Here is a 15,797-nt window from a genome sequence, read left to right as displayed (position 1 = left end):
GGGCCATGTTCAAACCCAGGCAGTTCAACAAGGAGCCGTCTTCTGTAAGGCATTCCTTTGCAGACGCCACAAATGACCTGATCCTGGAAACGTCTTTGCCCAATGCCACGGCTTTTTCAGGCTGGGAGCTCACCAAGAACGATAAATACTGTGTTTCTCGTCTTCCGGCGTTGCCTGTGCTTTTGGAGTCCCAGATGGACGAAGGAGAGGGGGAAGGTGATATACTCAATGGTTACTCTGATAACGCTACGAAATTTGCCTTGCTTGTGGGCTCCAAGACCATAAACGCTTGGCCTTATAGATCCACTGATGGTTCGCCTATAACGTTTGAGTTTCCGATTAGTGGGGAGGAAAACAGTGAAGGTTTAACGTTAGCTATTTTAACTAGACCTTCTGGCACTGTGGCTTTGGATCCAGGTCTTGCAGTGATTGAAACTATTGCTGGTAAGGTGCGTTTTTATGATAGCGTTCAGCATGCGCCAGCGCTTGGAATTATCAACAGCAAAAACATAGAAACGACGGTCCAGCTTAATAAGGGGGAATTTATCACGCTTGCTCAGAACATCGAACCGGCTGGTATTGTTGTGGCTACGAATTGGAAGAGGGTGGTGCTCGTTACGCTCAGAGACCTCCAGGGAAGACCTAGGTTGTCTACACTTGAACTTACTGGACCGCTGAAGGCTTCTAGGCTCTTTTCGCTTTTTAGCTCGCAACTTGGACCTGCTGAATCGGGCGATGAAGTTGTTAGTATAAGACTGGGTGACTTTGTCAATGGCTCTTACCAGGAGATCATTGTTCAGGACTCCAAGGGAGGCTTTAAGAAGCTCCACTACGAGTTTAACCCAAGCGGAAAGCCTTACATTGACCACAAAAAGACGCTCCACTATAATTTGACTCCGTACTTGGAGAACAGCATCGACGGTGTGATTCCTGGTGCGCTCATCAATACAAGGTTTTTGGGCCTTTGGAACCTTCAAATAGAAGGTGCCGAAGATTTATACACGGCTTTGGTTGGCGTGGAAAATTCTGTGAATGGATATGCAGAGAAGAACTTGCTTTTGGTCACTTTGAAAGTGGATCAGAGCGGTGTTCTCTTGTACGGTTCACATCAGTTACCTCAGGTCAATTTCATTGGCGACTATAAACCACAGCTTTTCATTCCTAGTCCTTCCTCCACGGCCTTTGTTGTGGTTGGAAATTCCATCATAATGACAGATATGAATAAGGCATTCCTTCAACTGAATCTGTCTGCCGAGCCCACGTTTTCTTACTATAGACCACAGTGGGAAGATGTTGTAAAGCTCAAGGCAGGCGTGGAAGTGATTGGTTTGGGATACGAAGACAAGGAAACTGAATCAGCTAACCCTGCAGTGGTTGTCATGACAAACAACTTTGGTGTTATCAGAGTTGAGAGATTCCCTGAAAGCACCACATCGAAAGCTCTTCCTGAAGATCCCACCGACCCCGTCTACTTGCTCAAGTCTCACATGCAACAAGCTATTTTCTATCACCAATCGGAAGCCGTGGACTTTGATGTCGATCCAGTGTATCCATTGGACACTGTTAAGGCTGCCACAGCTTCTATCATCGGTGAAGTTATGAATTCTCTGAGCTCCTCGCTCCCGCCATTCTTTTCATCAACCAGAGACTCGCTTTTGACCAGGGCTAATGCTCTTAGAGAGCTCATCTCTTTTGTTCAAAACAATTTCGAAGATTTCTGGTTTATCGTTGTTCCATCCATTGTTGAAGCGCTTGAAAAGCTAGATGCTTCCCAGCACTTATGGGCTTTGCTTGACGCTGGTACCCCAGAAGCCGCTCTCTTGAAGGACAAGACTATCACCATCATCCAAGACCATCACTTTGTTGCAGATTCGGCTGATATTGCAAGATCCTTCTTCACTTACGAAGCTGAAAAGATTGACATTTTGGTTACTGGCCTCCTCAAATCTTTACAAACTTCTAATCACTCCGATAAGACTAACATCAAAATCCTCACCGGTGTGCTTTACGAAGGTGTTTTGAAGAATGAAGCAAGGTACGTTTCTGAGGTTCCAGAGATCAGCCCTTCGAAGCTTTGGGTATTGAGAACAACCTTGCTTGAAGTTTCTGCAACTGCGTTCGATAGAGCGTTTGGACCCTCCAGTAAAACGTTCGAGGGGTTCACAGCTCAAGACAGATTGGACTTGGTTTGTCTCACTGAAAGTTTCTACTACATTGTTACCAGAGCAATTCAAGCCATGCAAGATACTGACGATGCTGAACTTGATTCCTACATTAAATGGTTCCGTACCAATAGAAAGAAGTGGGTATCAGCTTTGTTGAAGTATGGACTTATTGAAGAAGCGCAAGCTATCACAGAGAAGTTCCAAGATTTCTCGTCGTTGGCTTATATCTTGGAGACTGAACGTGATTCATCGTCGAATGAAGTTGTGGACGAAAAGTTGACTCATTACATTGACGTGCATGGTTATGAATTCGCTGCTAAGCTTTTCGAGCATTATATCAAGACCAACCAGATCCAGCGTCTTCTTCTCAACTTCAATGACACAGACAACTATCTTGATCACTTTTTGAGATCAAACTCTAAGAAGTATGCCCAAGTTGCTTGGATCCATCACTTGCAAAAGAAGGACTTTGAAAGCGCTTCAAAGATTCTCAACTCTCTTGCCTCAAGAAAGGAGACTGACAACCAAGAGAACCGCGAGTTGAGTCTTTCCTTGGCCAAGCTTACAGCCGTCGCTGCTAAGCTTCAGCAACCAACTTCCCCCGATGCAATTGACCTTGAAGAATCTATTATAGAGGCCGAGAACAACCTTGTGGCGGTCAGGATTCAGAACCACCTTTACGATGCCGTGTCACTGTTTGTTCAGAACAAGAAGGAACTAATTACATTCGATTATTTCACGCAGAATTTCGTCAATTCCAAACTCCAGGAAACTTTCGCCCAGGAGGCAGGCCCATTCTTTGAGCGTTTTGCTAACCTGACGGTACTTTCCAAAGAACAGCTCATAGGCCTTCTCATCAGTGTCAAGCCAACAGGCCAGTTCAAAGGCGTTTTTGCTGACGCTCTTAAGGTGGCACTGTCGATCGGAAACGATTCCGAGTTCCAGCAACAAGCAGCCAGGATCTGGTTGACTCTCTTGGCGACAACAGACGACTGGAGCAAGATCACCGCCACAAGTGAAAACACAGACGACGTTAATAAAGCCAGAGTTCATGAACTGGTCTTCTTCTATACGTTATCTCATATCGATGGTGATCTGGAACTTTACAGGATCCTTGACGAAGTTGTCCGTGAGCCTGATGCATCCAACGGCGAGTTGAATGCTGAATTAAGCAGGCTTGTCACGGAAAAGTCACTCAAGCTTTGGGTGGACAGCATAAAGGCAGAAGTGCAAAACCAGACGCGTTAGGTCTCTGTCTCCTCAGAGTTCTTGTCTAGCTTGATTCTCACCAACGTCTCTGGCAAAGGCTGTTTATCCTTATAATCTTTTGAAGAGTATTTAAGGACGCCCATAGACGCTAAACTGATTGAGTTGATGACGTTTTGCCAATTTGACAAGATTAGAGCAACACTTTCCACTCCGTCGCCCATGGTCAGGAGTTTTTCCTGAATTTCCTCAAGTTGCAAAACAAGATCATATGTGTACTTGTTAAGCACTTTGAGCTGCAGGAGCTCTTCTTTCTTTTCCTCGATTGCTGTTTGGACAGAACTTTTCATTTGGAAGGAGAGAAGATGGAGGTTGTTGTTTTGATAAAACTGCATAAAGTGCCGCAAGTAGGGAAATCAGTGTCACTTGTTCGCCATGCAGTACCAATATTTACATTACTCAATGTGTTGCGAGAGTGTCACGGAAAAGTATATACTATTAATTATCCAAAGCCAAAAAAAAATAAAATGGCTCGGGTTTCTGTAAGCAACGAGTTTTTCAGGCAAAAAGCTAGACGGCAGCTGATGCACGAAGAAGAGGATCCAAGAGAGTTGGAATTGCAAAAACTCAAGGCCAAAGTGGAGCAAATGGAAGCAACCATACATCAGTCAGAGAAACGCAATGATTTGCTCACTCAAGAAATGGAAGCTTTGCGAGAGGAGTTTTCAGCTAAGCCTGAAGATTCGGTGATGTCCAAGAAGTTGGAAGAAGCCGAGAATGCGTTTCTTCAGAAGTGTGAAGAAATGGCATCCACGATCAACCAGCTTAGGAAAGACGCCAACCTTCCATTAAGTGAAAAATTGTCCAATTTTGTGAACACGCCACAACCTCCAAAACAGACTGAGTCTTTGGGTATTCCATGGGGAGCTCCTAACACGAGGCCTTGGAGTTCAGAGCTGGAGTCAACTGCACTTTCTATTAAAGAAAGCCTGCTACGGAAACGCCTTGCTCCAGAGTTGGGCACCAAGATCACGATTTATGACGACCAAAAAGATAAAGCAGATGGTAAAGATCACGATTACCTGTTTGAGATGTTAGATGATAAGTTGACGTCGCCACTCGCCAAAAACAGTTCGCCCACTCGCGCCAACAATAACATTAGCAATATTGAAAACGTTCCTGATTTGGGTGCACCTTATGTTCGTACGCGAAGCAAGTCTCCTCCAAAGGAAATGAAGAAGGAGCCTGTTAGGAAGACGAGGCGGCGTACTAGAAGAGCACCATTGTCCAATATAACAAGCAGAGGCAACGCTGACGACGAGACGGACGACGACGATGCCGTATTTGATTTTGTGGAGCTGGACGACCTCGTCCACCAGCCGGCTAGAAGGTCCAAGCGCAAAAGAGCTGTCTAGATTATGTATAAGTTACACACTCATCTTCATTTTGATGGAAGCGTGAGGTTCATAGCCGACGATTTCAAAGTCCTCGAACTTGAACTGGTCAATCTCGGTGATCTCTGCCTTACGCGACTCTTTAATGTGTAACTTGGGGAACTTCTTGGGTTCACGCTCGAATTGAGTTTTCAATGCATCCACATGGTCCAAGTAGACGTGGGCGTCGCCCAAAGTATGGATGAACTCACCACAGTCCATATCCACAACATGAGCAATCATCTTAGTCAACAAGGCATAAGAAGCAATGTTGAAAGGCACTCCAAGGCCCATGTCACAGGATCTCTGGTAAAGAAGACATGAAAGCTTAGGTCTAGCAGTTTTGGTCAGTTTGGCAGCGTTTGCATCTGGCTGGTTGCTTGGGAAGTTCACATAGAACTGGCAAAACACATGGCATGGTGGCAACGCCATCTTGGCAAAGTCTGGTGGGTTCCACGCAGACATGATGATTCTTCTATCGTAAGGGTTCGTTCTCAACTTATGGATAACATCCTGAAGCTGATCAAAACCCTGGCCAGTATAATCGTCGTCACATGTCTTATACTCAGCGCCAAAGTGACGCCATTGGAAACCATACACTGGACCCAAATCACCTTCACGGCGGTCGGTAAGACCCAACTTATCCAAAAACTCTCTGGATCCGTTTCCTTCCCAGATTTTCACACCTTTATCAGAAAGAACCTTGGCATCTGTACATCCAGCAACAAACCAAAGCAATTCATGGATGATACCTTTGGAAAAGACACGCTTGGTGGTCAATAATGGAAAAGTATCGTCAGAGAGATCAAATCTCAATTGGGGTGGGGCGAAAAGCGATTTCGTGCCTGTACCAGTTCTGTCTGGTCTTTGTTCACCTTCGTTAATGATACGGTTGCACAAATCAAGGTACGCCTGCTCAGCAGGATTGGTAGAAGTAGTCATAGTGGTAGAGAATGAAATATATGGAGAGAAGACGCGTAAAGTGTTGATGTGGTGGGTCTTGTATGCAGGCTGGCTGCAAAATACCATACCCGTACCATATCCAATTATCTATTAGATCGATAGGTATCTTTACATGTCGTATAATTGTTTATGTGTCGTTGTTGTCACGACCGAGTCTACATCTTTGTTTTGGTTTTTTTTGTTTATTGTTTCATATAGTGGCTAATGATTGCTACGCATTCCAGTGAATAGCAAGCATTTACTCCTTCTTCTCGCCGAAGACAGAGTCAGAAGCCTGCTGGGTAACAGACTTGTCACCAGATCTGGAGTTGTCGCCAACAAGGTTGTCGACGGTGTCGGTGACCTTGTCCTTGGCCAACTCAATGGTGGACTTCTGGGAGTCTGGCTTCACAGCGGAAGAGACTTTGTCGGAAACATCTTTACGGGCGGCGTCGGACATGATTAATTGATTTGTTTTTGGTTGATGGAGAAAAGAAAATCTGAGTTTATGGCAAATCCACCCATATTTATAGTGTTCCATCCGTGCCTTGGGGATATTACTATAGCAATCCATTTTAGCCCTTCGTGCTTGTGCAGGGAGTAGTTGTAACCAGTATACTCGAGGAGTGACTCTCACGCAGTGAGCAAGCAGAAAGGAGCTTTTGCTTGCTATGCTTAATTTGCGTCATGAGAATCTTCTCTTGGACCACTTGCGGTTATACTAGCCCTAAAAAGGTGGCTTACATAGCCACACCGTAGTCACTATGTTTTTGATCGAACGAAAGAGGGGATCAGATAGCATTTCCCTTTACGAGCGTAATGTAACCAGTAGCTGTAGCAATTGAAATGGAACACAGAACGAACCATGTCTCATGCCATTGTAGCATTGAATGACCTGTTCACTTATCACAGGCTCGTCAGTTGTGGACACCACAAAGCACGTCTCTTGCGCTGCGAGCAATAATATGTGGCATGAGGGAATTGTTGGTCTAAGAGCCATTTTTGGATCAAAGCTCTCTAAAGCTAGTCGTGGCATCAAAAAGTGACATTGTGATCCGTGGCCACGCCTCCCACCGCCCCCGCCTCTCTGCAAGGTGGTATACGCCTTGAGAAAGTTCTCTCTAATGCAAAGTTTTATTTTAGACGAGTTTCTAAACTTGGAGCCATCTCAAGTACTTGAACCACTTGGGTTCTACAAGAATACACTTGGCAGAAGCAATCTCCATAGGTAACTCGCCACGTCTCGTTGGAAACGTCAGAAGAGTACCACTAATGACAACCTTCCTTCCCTTGGACTCGTCCACCTTGGCACGCAAAACCACAGTGCTTTGTGGCTGGGCCTGGTTCTTGAAGTCTATAGTGAGGTTTGCCGTAACGCCTCTTTTCGAAGGAAGTTTGGAAAAGCCACATGCACAAAGCCCTTCGTCTAAAATCGTCGACGTTATGCCATTGTGAAGCAGCCCGTCTCCACTGACAAGTTCCTTACCCAAATGGTAAAAAGCGGTTAATTCACCGTCTGACTCGTTCAAGAACACCACTGGGTCAACCTCAAAAAGATCTGGCCCAAAGAGCATTCCTCGGCTGACAAAGTTCTTGTGATGCTGTTGTGGGAAACTCTGACTGCTGTAGTACATTCTGTAGTTGGAATCATTCTTGAGCTTGTTGAAGAGATCAGATTTCAGGATCTTATCCAATGCGTCTTCGTTGAAATGCGTAAGTTTTGGAGGCTGCAATTTGGACTGGCGCCACTCGGCTGGGAACAATGCAAGACCAGCGCCAAAGGCAAGAACGGGCGTGGTTAACCTGGTGAATCTTCTGATGAACGACATTTGGTGGTTGTTGGTGGTTGGTGGTTGGAGATGTATAGCGGAAGAAGAAAAATGGGGTACGAGGTCACGTGGGTGAATTTGGAGTAGAGTTAATGGCCCCCAGGAAGTCAACATGGTAGTGAAATTGGTAGTTCAGTAGTAATTTCTTGTATGTGTGGTTGTGGGATTCAGCTGGTAGCTTTTTGGCTGTGACCAGGCGGTGAAATGGGTGGTGTATGTTGAATGAGAGCTATAGAGGTCAGGTATGGTGGAGAATCTATATTTTCTAATGCTTTTGGGTTACCAAGCACTTCCATCTGATCTGAAACCTTTCTTTATCTCTTTTAACCAGTTTAACTTCAAAATTTGCCTACTTTCTTGTATTGCCCTGGTTGGACTGACGTTTCGCAGCCACTGAAGACAATGGTACCAACAAAGAACATGACAGCCACTTACGACCCATGAATGGATGGTAAAGAAGAAAAACCGGGTAAGTCAATTTAAAGTTATAAAGTGGCTTGAATTGCCCAGGCCTTCTTCTTTTGAAGTATGTGGGAGGGTAGATGGTGGCTAGGGCTTTCAGGTAATGGCTGCGAAATATAAATAGTATGGAACGAAGGGCAGATATATGTGTTTTGAGCAATTGACTAAATTAGAAAACATAAATGATACTTCCAATATAGTTTATTTCAATCCTGTAGCAGTAACTCTTTTCTTTTTAACCTTTCATTGATCACCATCAGGTTTAGAGGAACTGAAACATGGCATTAGGGCTTTTATGGCTCCTATAGGTATTCCATTGGAGCCACCCTGAAAGTGAAGAAGAAGTGTTTGCAAAGAACCCAAACCTTTCTCTAGAAATTTGTGAACACCAATGGTTACTATTTTTCTGTCCAGTTACCTTCTTCATATATCCTGTCTTTCATTGACCTATATCTACCTGTGTTTCACAATTACCATGAATCGTATTTCCACTTCACCACCTCTACCAAATAAAACTAATTTATTCTACAGCAGCCGATACCTTCATTTTTTGACCATTAATAAATTCCAATCTTATCCTGTAATCCAACCAACAACTGCCCTACCTGAAACACTCTCCAGTTTCCTAACCATACCACTCATATCCACATATACCAGCACTTCTTCAAACTACACTCTAATCCATTCATCGTATTATACCTTCAGCTCAGTAACTTCAATCAACCACCCCAACCCATCCCCAACCAACACACCACTCCACGTTAAACCTCATTCCAGGCATTTCGCAGCCACTGCTTAACTATATCCCATACTGTAAGACGCACCATCCACCAGCCAATAACCCCCAGCCAACTCCACCAAACAACAAAAAATCAAGAATCCATTAGTACCGTTGAATTCCTTTAGTTATAAAGAAATCACCATATCCACCATAAATTACCAACACTCCTACTCCTCTCCTTAACTTCTCCCAACTCCCTTCCTTACAAACCGCGATACCTTTTGCACCCACGCCAGTCCCCTCCACATCCCCACCACTTTTAGTACAGATACAAGGAAATCCAGAAAACTCATATAAATTCATCGGTTTCAGTTTCCCCAATACCTCTCTCCCACCATCCCCTCCACAGCTCCTCCACCTCGTGAACATCGTCATCTGGAGACCCAGTCCTGCAGGGCTTCCCACTACTGGGCCTTTATTTTCCCTAGATCACCATCTGAACCTTCCCTCTATTCCACCTTTTCCCCAGCCAAAAGCTTAAGCAGTCGCCGCCTCCATACAATGCTGCTACGGAAGGAGTTCTCGTCGCTTCGAAAACGGGTGCTGCTGGGCGTGCAGCCGAAAAACCTCCTTCTGCCCAAGGTCAAGAAGATAGGCATCCCAGACGAAACAACCATCAACAGAGGCACGATATGTGTGGTGAGCCCGACCAGCAAAGACCATAAGGAGCGTCTGAACGAGATGAAGTCGTGTTTTTTTCTCCCAATATCCATCGTGGAGAATGGCCTAAATGAAAAGCCTTTGCATTCCCTTAGCATCAAATCCGTCCAGTATAACGATATCAGCATCACCAGCCAGGGCAGGGACCTTGAGTTTCGGATTTCCCGTAATAAAGACCATTTGTTCTTTTGTTACGATAATGCATTTGTCGATAAATTGGCCATTCCACGAGGCACTATCGATAAGATCTTGTTTAGTCCACTGATGGACTGTTTCCTAGTCATATTGCACAAGCGTTTTGGCCATATTATGGTCCGCTACGAGCCCAGAGACGATGAACACCTACTACGATTCTTTCAGCGTAATGAAGAGCTCTGGGGTCAGGTTTCTAGAGTGGATAACATTGATCACATCTACTCCAAGATCGTTCGTCTGCGAGAACTGTTGAATAAGGATCCAGAGATGCTCGTACGCGTGGATTCCGATCATAATGACGATAGTTCAGGTTCAGAGTCACAGCATCCTACCAATCTTTCCACGTCGTCTGACCTGGTACTCAAAAGCGGCCTACCGAGCCTTCCTACTCCAACAAAAAGGCCCATTGACGGCAGAGCAACAAGGTCAGCTACGCGATCAGCTCTGCAAGACCCTTCTTCTGAGCCTTTTAAGGCTGTTTCAATGGGCGAAAATGGAGAAATGTTGATCGAAGGTGACGAAGCAGACACTGAAGCACCTCGTGAACAGGAAGTCCCTGCGGCTTTTGATCCCCCATTGAAGTACTCTTTGGCAAACGGCAAGAAATTCGCCATAACTTATAATGACTTCAAAACGCTATACAATAATGACTGGATTAATGACACACTTATAGACTTTTTTATTGCTTACGAGATAGACAAGGCTGTCACGGAGCTCAAGCTGATCAAGGAGGATGAAGTTTATGCATTCAACTCCTTCTTCTTCACAAAACTAATGTCCAAGCCTGAAGAGCAGGAGGAACCGCCAGACTACTATGGCAACATTCAGAGATGGTTGAGCAAAGTGGATCTTATGTCATACCAGTCCGTCATCATCCCTATAAACGAGCATTTGCATTGGTACTGTTGCATTATCAAAGACCTTCCTAAACTCCTACGAGCTGCCAAAAGACGCCAGGCCGCTGAAAAGAAGGAACAGGAGAAGGATAAATCTTCAGCGGGTCCTGCCCCTGATGAATCACCAAAGAAACCTGAGCCGGTTGCGGAAGTCTTTGTTTTCGATTCGCTTAGACATCGTCATCCTAATATTGAAGCGCCTTTGAGAAAGATTATTGATCAGTATTCTCAAGACACCTATGGCGTACCTATACCTGCTGACTTGATCAAGTTCACCAACGCCAGAGTACCTCAGCAACGTAACTTCAACGATTGTGGAATTCATGTGATCTGTAATGTTGGAAAATGGCTCAGTGAACCTCTTATCTGTGAAAGAATGTGGAGAAAGATGCCTAAGAATTCCAGAGGGTATTTCAATATTTCAGAAAGGTTAGTTATGAGAAAGAAGCTTATTGATTTGCTACTTGAACTTCATCTGAAGCAGCCACCAGACGAAAGCAACAGTGGCTCTGGAAAAGAGGAGGAAGAGTCCGATGACGAAATCGAGGTTATTTCGTACTTCTCTTCGAAACCAGAAACTGCACCTGAAGATGAAACGGCAATGCAAGATACTTCAAAGTCTCCTGAGAAGGCTTCTCCAGAAGGATCTGTCACAGAGGAGAAATCAGATGATGGTGCAACCGGCGAGAAAGCTCAAGTTAGCCTTTTTGATACTCTTCTCAAATCCTCTCAAAAGAAGCTGAAGCCTGAAGATACTCCAAAGCATAAGACCACCCTGAAAGCAGATACATCCGTTGATCTCTCTTCTGAGAAGGAAAAGAAGCCCAAGCAAAGAAGATTAAGCGACTCGAAGTTCCCAGTACGCACGTTAGATCCCAGAGCCATGTCGCTGCCTAATCTGCTGGTTTTCTCGACAAAGAAGGAACCTTCCTCTGGACTGTTTCTACAAGTTGAGCATCCGCAAATCAGAAGGCTTCTACTTCGTCTGAAAGTCAAACCACACACTGTGGAATTTTTGAATAAATTCTTCAGCGACCATACGCGCCAGTACGGTCTTGAGAAGCAGCTTGCAATCAAGGATTTCGTTGATAAGTACAATTTCTTTGACCCCAAGAAGGAGCACATGCAATCTGAAGTTCTTGCAACCAAGCTAAAGGAAACGTTCAAAGAGCCAGCAGCGCCCATGGAAGAGCCATTTGTGATCCAGGATGCCGACGACAGCAATGGTGAGCTCAATCGAAGCGTAGGGGACTTGAGGATCAACAGCGATAACCCTTCACAGTCTGACGTCGAAGTTGAAGACCTCAAACACACGCTTTCAAAGCTGCTGAAAAGTGACGGAAGTGATCTAGAGATAATCGAAGATAAGTGGAGGATACATTCCAACCCTAACTCGTCCTACCAGAGCAGTTCTCCAAAAGGCTCTCCCAAGACATCTAGATTATCACCCAAGGGGTCCAAATCGAGATTGAATGGGCACGTAAGATCAGGCAGTAACGACAAAGGCGGTGAAGATTTTCTACTGTTTTTCTCCAGAAAAGCCCTAGGACCAAAACGAAGACGTTTGGATGCCGCCAGATCTGACTCCAGCGGTCGTGCAGACAAGAGCTTGTAGAGCTCGTGTTTCTTTAGGGTGGGTTTCCTGCAGAGACACCACCACCGTGAAACTGGTTACTACTTCCAAGTAACCTTCAACCTTTACCTCCATATATTTAACTTGCAATGGGCGACGAAACCGCAGCAGCATCTACGGAATTGAATAAACAACCTCAACAAGAGATCTCTCTGGAAGAGCTAAAAGAGGTGCCTCCTGCACCAGCCTCTCCTCCACCTCCTCCAGGGCCTGAGGACAAGCCTGTGATGAATCCTATTTATAACGCCACCTCTCCAACTGCTACAATTCTTTTCATAAGACAAACAGAGCTTTTGGGCTCGCCTGGTATGAACATGCACACAGATGTGTTTTCGAGTGTATCTGTCCAGCTCAGTTCTCGTGTTGACACCTCAGATCCTTCTATTTGGCCAGGGATCGTTGAAGACACCAACAATGATTATATTAGAAGCGGCAAGGTGAAGCACGTGGAAAGTGCTATTTTGGAAGGTATTCCAAAGCTGCTTCGTGGAATTGTGTACTTGAAGACTGCCCAGGTCAAGACACATATTGACAAAACGAGTTATACGAGTCTTGCCAAACGTGCTAAAACGTCGCTTCTGAAGGAAGATCAGGCTCTTTTGGAAAGTGAAAATGTCAGTGAAGACTTGAAGGAGCTTTTGCTGGTGTTCACTTTCTGTGCTAGAGAGGTTGTACCGGAAGCATCGGCTGAACTGGTGCCTAACAACTTTGTCCTTCGTGTGGCGCCTCTTGTGGCTGCGATTCCTGGTCTTAGCAAGCAGGAGATTTTGGCTCTTTTGTTTAAGTTTGACTCCTTGAACTCTCGCCTTCACAGAGATGAGTTTTACTATAAGTTGAGCCGTACTTTGGAAGAGCTGTTGCCTGAATTGTTTGAGCATATTGCCAAGCAGGGAATTGAATTGACTGAGGTTTATAAGTCGATTCTTCATAACATTTTCGATGTCATCCCCGACCAAGAACTTCTCGCTAAGATTTTTGACTTCTGGTTGTTTGAAGGTTTCGATTTCCACCATCGTTTGATCGGCGCTTTGTTTAAAGAGCAGGAGGAGACAATTAAAAAACTTTCCGGTGACGATTTGAACGACTTCTTCTTCTCCCAAGATCTCACCAAAGCTTTGAGTGAACTGACAGTGGAACAAGCCTTAGAGGTTGAGCCTCTGTTGATCAAATTCGAGAATGAGTTCCATTTGATGAGTGCAAATGCAATGAGTGGGAACTACAACGAGCTTTCCAACCTCAAAGAGGCCAGTGACGACCTTAACTTCAAGATCAAGGAAATGAGACTGAAGATAGACAGTCTTAAGAAGACGCAAGATGAGATTTCAGGACAAGAGACGGATTACACCACACAGCTCAAGGAAGCCAAACAAAAGCGTCAGGAGCTACAAGAGAAAACCAAGCGTTTGCAAGACCGTTACTCTCATTTGACCATGAAGGAGAATCTCCACAATACCATCAAGGCCAACGAAGATATCTCGCGCCAGAACTTTGAGTTGGTCGAACAAATCACTGCTCTAGAAAGACTGTTAGCTGCCAAAAGAATAAAGCTTGGAAACGTACAAGGCCCAGTGGATAAACAGAACGAGAAAGTGGCTGAACAAGCGAACGATAAGCCAAGCACAAAGGCGACTGAAAAACCTGCTGAAACTGCTGAAAATCCAATTGAAGAACCCACTGACAGTGCCGAAACGCCTGCCGAAAAGCCCGCTGAAAAGACTAACGAATAGGAATGATACCTTACTGCCAATCAGGCAATGTAGAGTATGGAGTGAAGCTGCATTCAAGCTTCCAACACCATTCTTGCCTGACCTAAAAGAATACCCTCTACTACTCCTTTCCCATCTAACTTTCTAATCTCTCTACCTGGCCAACCTTCTCCTCCTGGCCTTCCCTTCTTTAACCCGTTACCACCCGATCTGGTCATGACGTGCATACTAACTATGGACCCATATCTACAGAAGTACCTCCATCTTCTTCACCACCTTCCCACCAATAGAGCCCCCAATTACATTCCATAGCCAATAATGACCACCTCCGTTGGAATAGTCGGTGCTGGCTTGGTCGGGTGTCTTACAGGATTGGCTCTAAACGCCAAAGGCTTCGATGTAACCATATTCGAGTTGAGGCCTGACCCCAGGAAAGAGAACTCCAGAGCAAGCTTACGGTCTATTAACTTGGCAGTGAGTGATCGTGGAATTAGAGCAATGAGGCAGATTGATAAGGACCTTGCTGAAAGAGTGCTTCAACATGTGATTCCTATGAAGGGCCGGATGATCCATGATGCTTCTGGAAAGAAACAGGAATCCCAGATCTACGGGCTTTTCGGGGAGACGATCAACTCGATTGACCGTCTTTTCTTGAATAAGGTGCTTCTTCAGGAACTTAGCAGGGTTCGTGTGAAGGTGTTCTTTGAGCATAAGCTTGTTAATATGGTCAATGGAGAGCAGCCTGAGTTGCAGCTTGCAGCTAAGGATGGGATCGATAAGAAGGTGAAATTTGACTATGTGATTGGCGCTGACGGTGCCCACTCTCAGTTTAGGTACCAGATGCAAAAGGGCATGAGGATGGATATCAACCAGCAGTATATCGATATGCAATATTTGGAGCTTTCCATTCCTCGTGTGGCGGGTGCAGCTACAAACCACCCGTCTCGGTTTGCTATTGACCCTAATCACCTTCATATTTGGCCAAGGAAGGATTTTATGTTGATAGCGTTGCCTAATGAAGATGGACTGTTCACACTGACGTTTTTCAGTCCGTGGTCTGTCATGGAGCTGTTTAAGCATAATGCAGACCTGTTTTTGGCGTTCTTCAAGCACCATTTCCCCGACGCTTATGAACTTATTGGTGAAAAACGTCTCAGCTACGCTTTCATCCACCAACCTAGGTGCCTGTTGATGCAAGTATCTGTAAACCCATACAGCAGTCCTAACCATAGAGCGCTTATTATTGGTGATGCCGCCCATTCTATGGTGCCGTTCTATGGCCAAGGAATGAATTGCGGTTTTGAAGACGTTCATGTCTTGATGAAGCTTTTGGAAAAGAACCAAAAGAACCTTTCCAGGAGTTTTGCACAATACACAGCCGAAAGAAAGGAGGATCTTGATGCTATTTGCAAGCTAGCGCTTGATAACTACTACGAGATGTCCACAAAAGTCATTGATCCTTTCTACCTCTTGAGAAAGAAGATTGACTACGTTTTGGGTAAGCTTGGTAGAGGCTTCCCCTTTACGTGGATCCCCATGTACACTATGATCTCGTTTAGAGGTGATATCCGCTACTCGGATGCGGTTAGGCGGGAGAAGAAGCAGGCCAAGATCTTAAGATGGCTCCAGAACGGTTCCTTGGTGATTATTGCCATTTTGATAGCCTTTCACGCCAAGAAGCTTCGGCGATTTTTAAAACGCTGATCTGATCAGATCTAAGACTGCTGTGGTTCTTTCAGCTGGTGCTTGTTGACTTCTCACGCTCATGATGACTCCATCATCAACAACAACCATCACCACTACATTTACCCTTTGGACGCTTTAGAAAAAACAAGCCATAAACCCCTCTGTCCACCCCTCTTGTCATATAAAATATTAACTCTAGATTA

General features: G+C 45.0%; 8 protein-coding genes across 8 annotated transcripts; 5 read left to right on the top strand and 3 right to left on the bottom strand. All coding sequences in view use genetic code 12, as the record gives it.

Annotated features, from left to right (window-relative positions):
* Nucleotides 1-5: 5 nt before the first annotated feature.
* CXQ85_001525 (uncharacterized protein) lies at nt 6-3,384 on the top strand (the record flags this gene model as incomplete). The annotated part of the gene is made up of 2 exons (XM_025485233.1): nt 6-3,319; nt 3,366-3,384. 2 exons carry the CDS (start codon nt 6-8, stop codon nt 3,382-3,384), a joined length of 3,333 nt encoding a protein of 1,110 aa, XP_025340164.1.
* A 25-nt stretch (nt 3,385-3,409) lies between these two features.
* DAD2 (Dad2p) lies at nt 3,410-3,721 on the bottom strand (the record flags this gene model as incomplete). Its single annotated transcript, XM_025485232.1, has 1 exon — nt 3,410-3,721. One exon carries the CDS (start codon nt 3,719-3,721, stop codon nt 3,410-3,412), a length of 312 nt encoding a protein of 103 aa, XP_025340163.1.
* Nucleotides 3,722-3,898: 177 nt separating this feature from the next.
* CXQ85_001523 (uncharacterized protein) lies at nt 3,899-4,786 on the top strand (the record flags this gene model as incomplete). Its single annotated transcript, XM_025485231.1, has 1 exon — nt 3,899-4,786. The coding sequence occupies one exon, from the start codon at nt 3,899-3,901 to the stop codon at nt 4,784-4,786; it is 888 nt and encodes a 295-aa protein (XP_025340162.1).
* Nucleotides 4,787-4,806: 20 nt separating this feature from the next.
* CDC21 (thymidylate synthase) lies at nt 4,807-5,746 on the bottom strand (the record flags this gene model as incomplete). Its single annotated transcript, XM_025485230.1, has 2 exons — nt 4,807-4,810; nt 4,866-5,746. 2 exons carry the CDS (start codon nt 5,744-5,746, stop codon nt 4,807-4,809), a joined length of 885 nt encoding a protein of 294 aa, XP_025340161.1.
* A 1,151-nt stretch (nt 5,747-6,897) lies between these two features.
* Nucleotides 6,898-7,575, bottom strand: CXQ85_001521 (uncharacterized protein; the record flags this gene model as incomplete). The annotated part of the gene is made up of 1 exon (XM_025485229.1): nt 6,898-7,575. The coding sequence occupies one exon, from the start codon at nt 7,573-7,575 to the stop codon at nt 6,898-6,900; it is 678 nt and encodes a 225-aa protein (XP_025340160.1).
* Nucleotides 7,576-9,319: 1,744 nt separating this feature from the next.
* ULP3 (SUMO protease) lies at nt 9,320-12,184 on the top strand (the record flags this gene model as incomplete). Its single annotated transcript, XM_025485228.1, has 1 exon — nt 9,320-12,184. The coding sequence occupies one exon, from the start codon at nt 9,320-9,322 to the stop codon at nt 12,182-12,184; it is 2,865 nt and encodes a 954-aa protein (XP_025340159.1).
* A 107-nt stretch (nt 12,185-12,291) lies between these two features.
* CXQ85_001519 (uncharacterized protein) lies at nt 12,292-13,929 on the top strand (the record flags this gene model as incomplete). Its single annotated transcript, XM_025485227.1, has 1 exon — nt 12,292-13,929. One exon carries the CDS (start codon nt 12,292-12,294, stop codon nt 13,927-13,929), a length of 1,638 nt encoding a protein of 545 aa, XP_025340158.1.
* Nucleotides 13,930-14,226: 297 nt separating this feature from the next.
* On the top strand, nt 14,227-15,612 carry BNA4 (kynurenine 3-monooxygenase; the record flags this gene model as incomplete). Its single annotated transcript, XM_025485226.1, has 1 exon — nt 14,227-15,612. The coding sequence occupies one exon, from the start codon at nt 14,227-14,229 to the stop codon at nt 15,610-15,612; it is 1,386 nt and encodes a 461-aa protein (XP_025340157.1).
* Nucleotides 15,613-15,797: the final 185 nt, after the last annotated feature.

This window comes from Candidozyma haemuli (assembly GCF_002926055.2).
Source record: "Candidozyma haemuli strain B11899 chromosome Unknown B_2014730914, whole genome shotgun sequence".
In the NCBI taxonomy this organism is placed as follows: Eukaryota; Fungi; Ascomycota; class Pichiomycetes; order Serinales; family Metschnikowiaceae; genus Candidozyma; species Candidozyma haemuli.
This window is presented reverse-complemented; position numbering and strand designations above follow the sequence as displayed.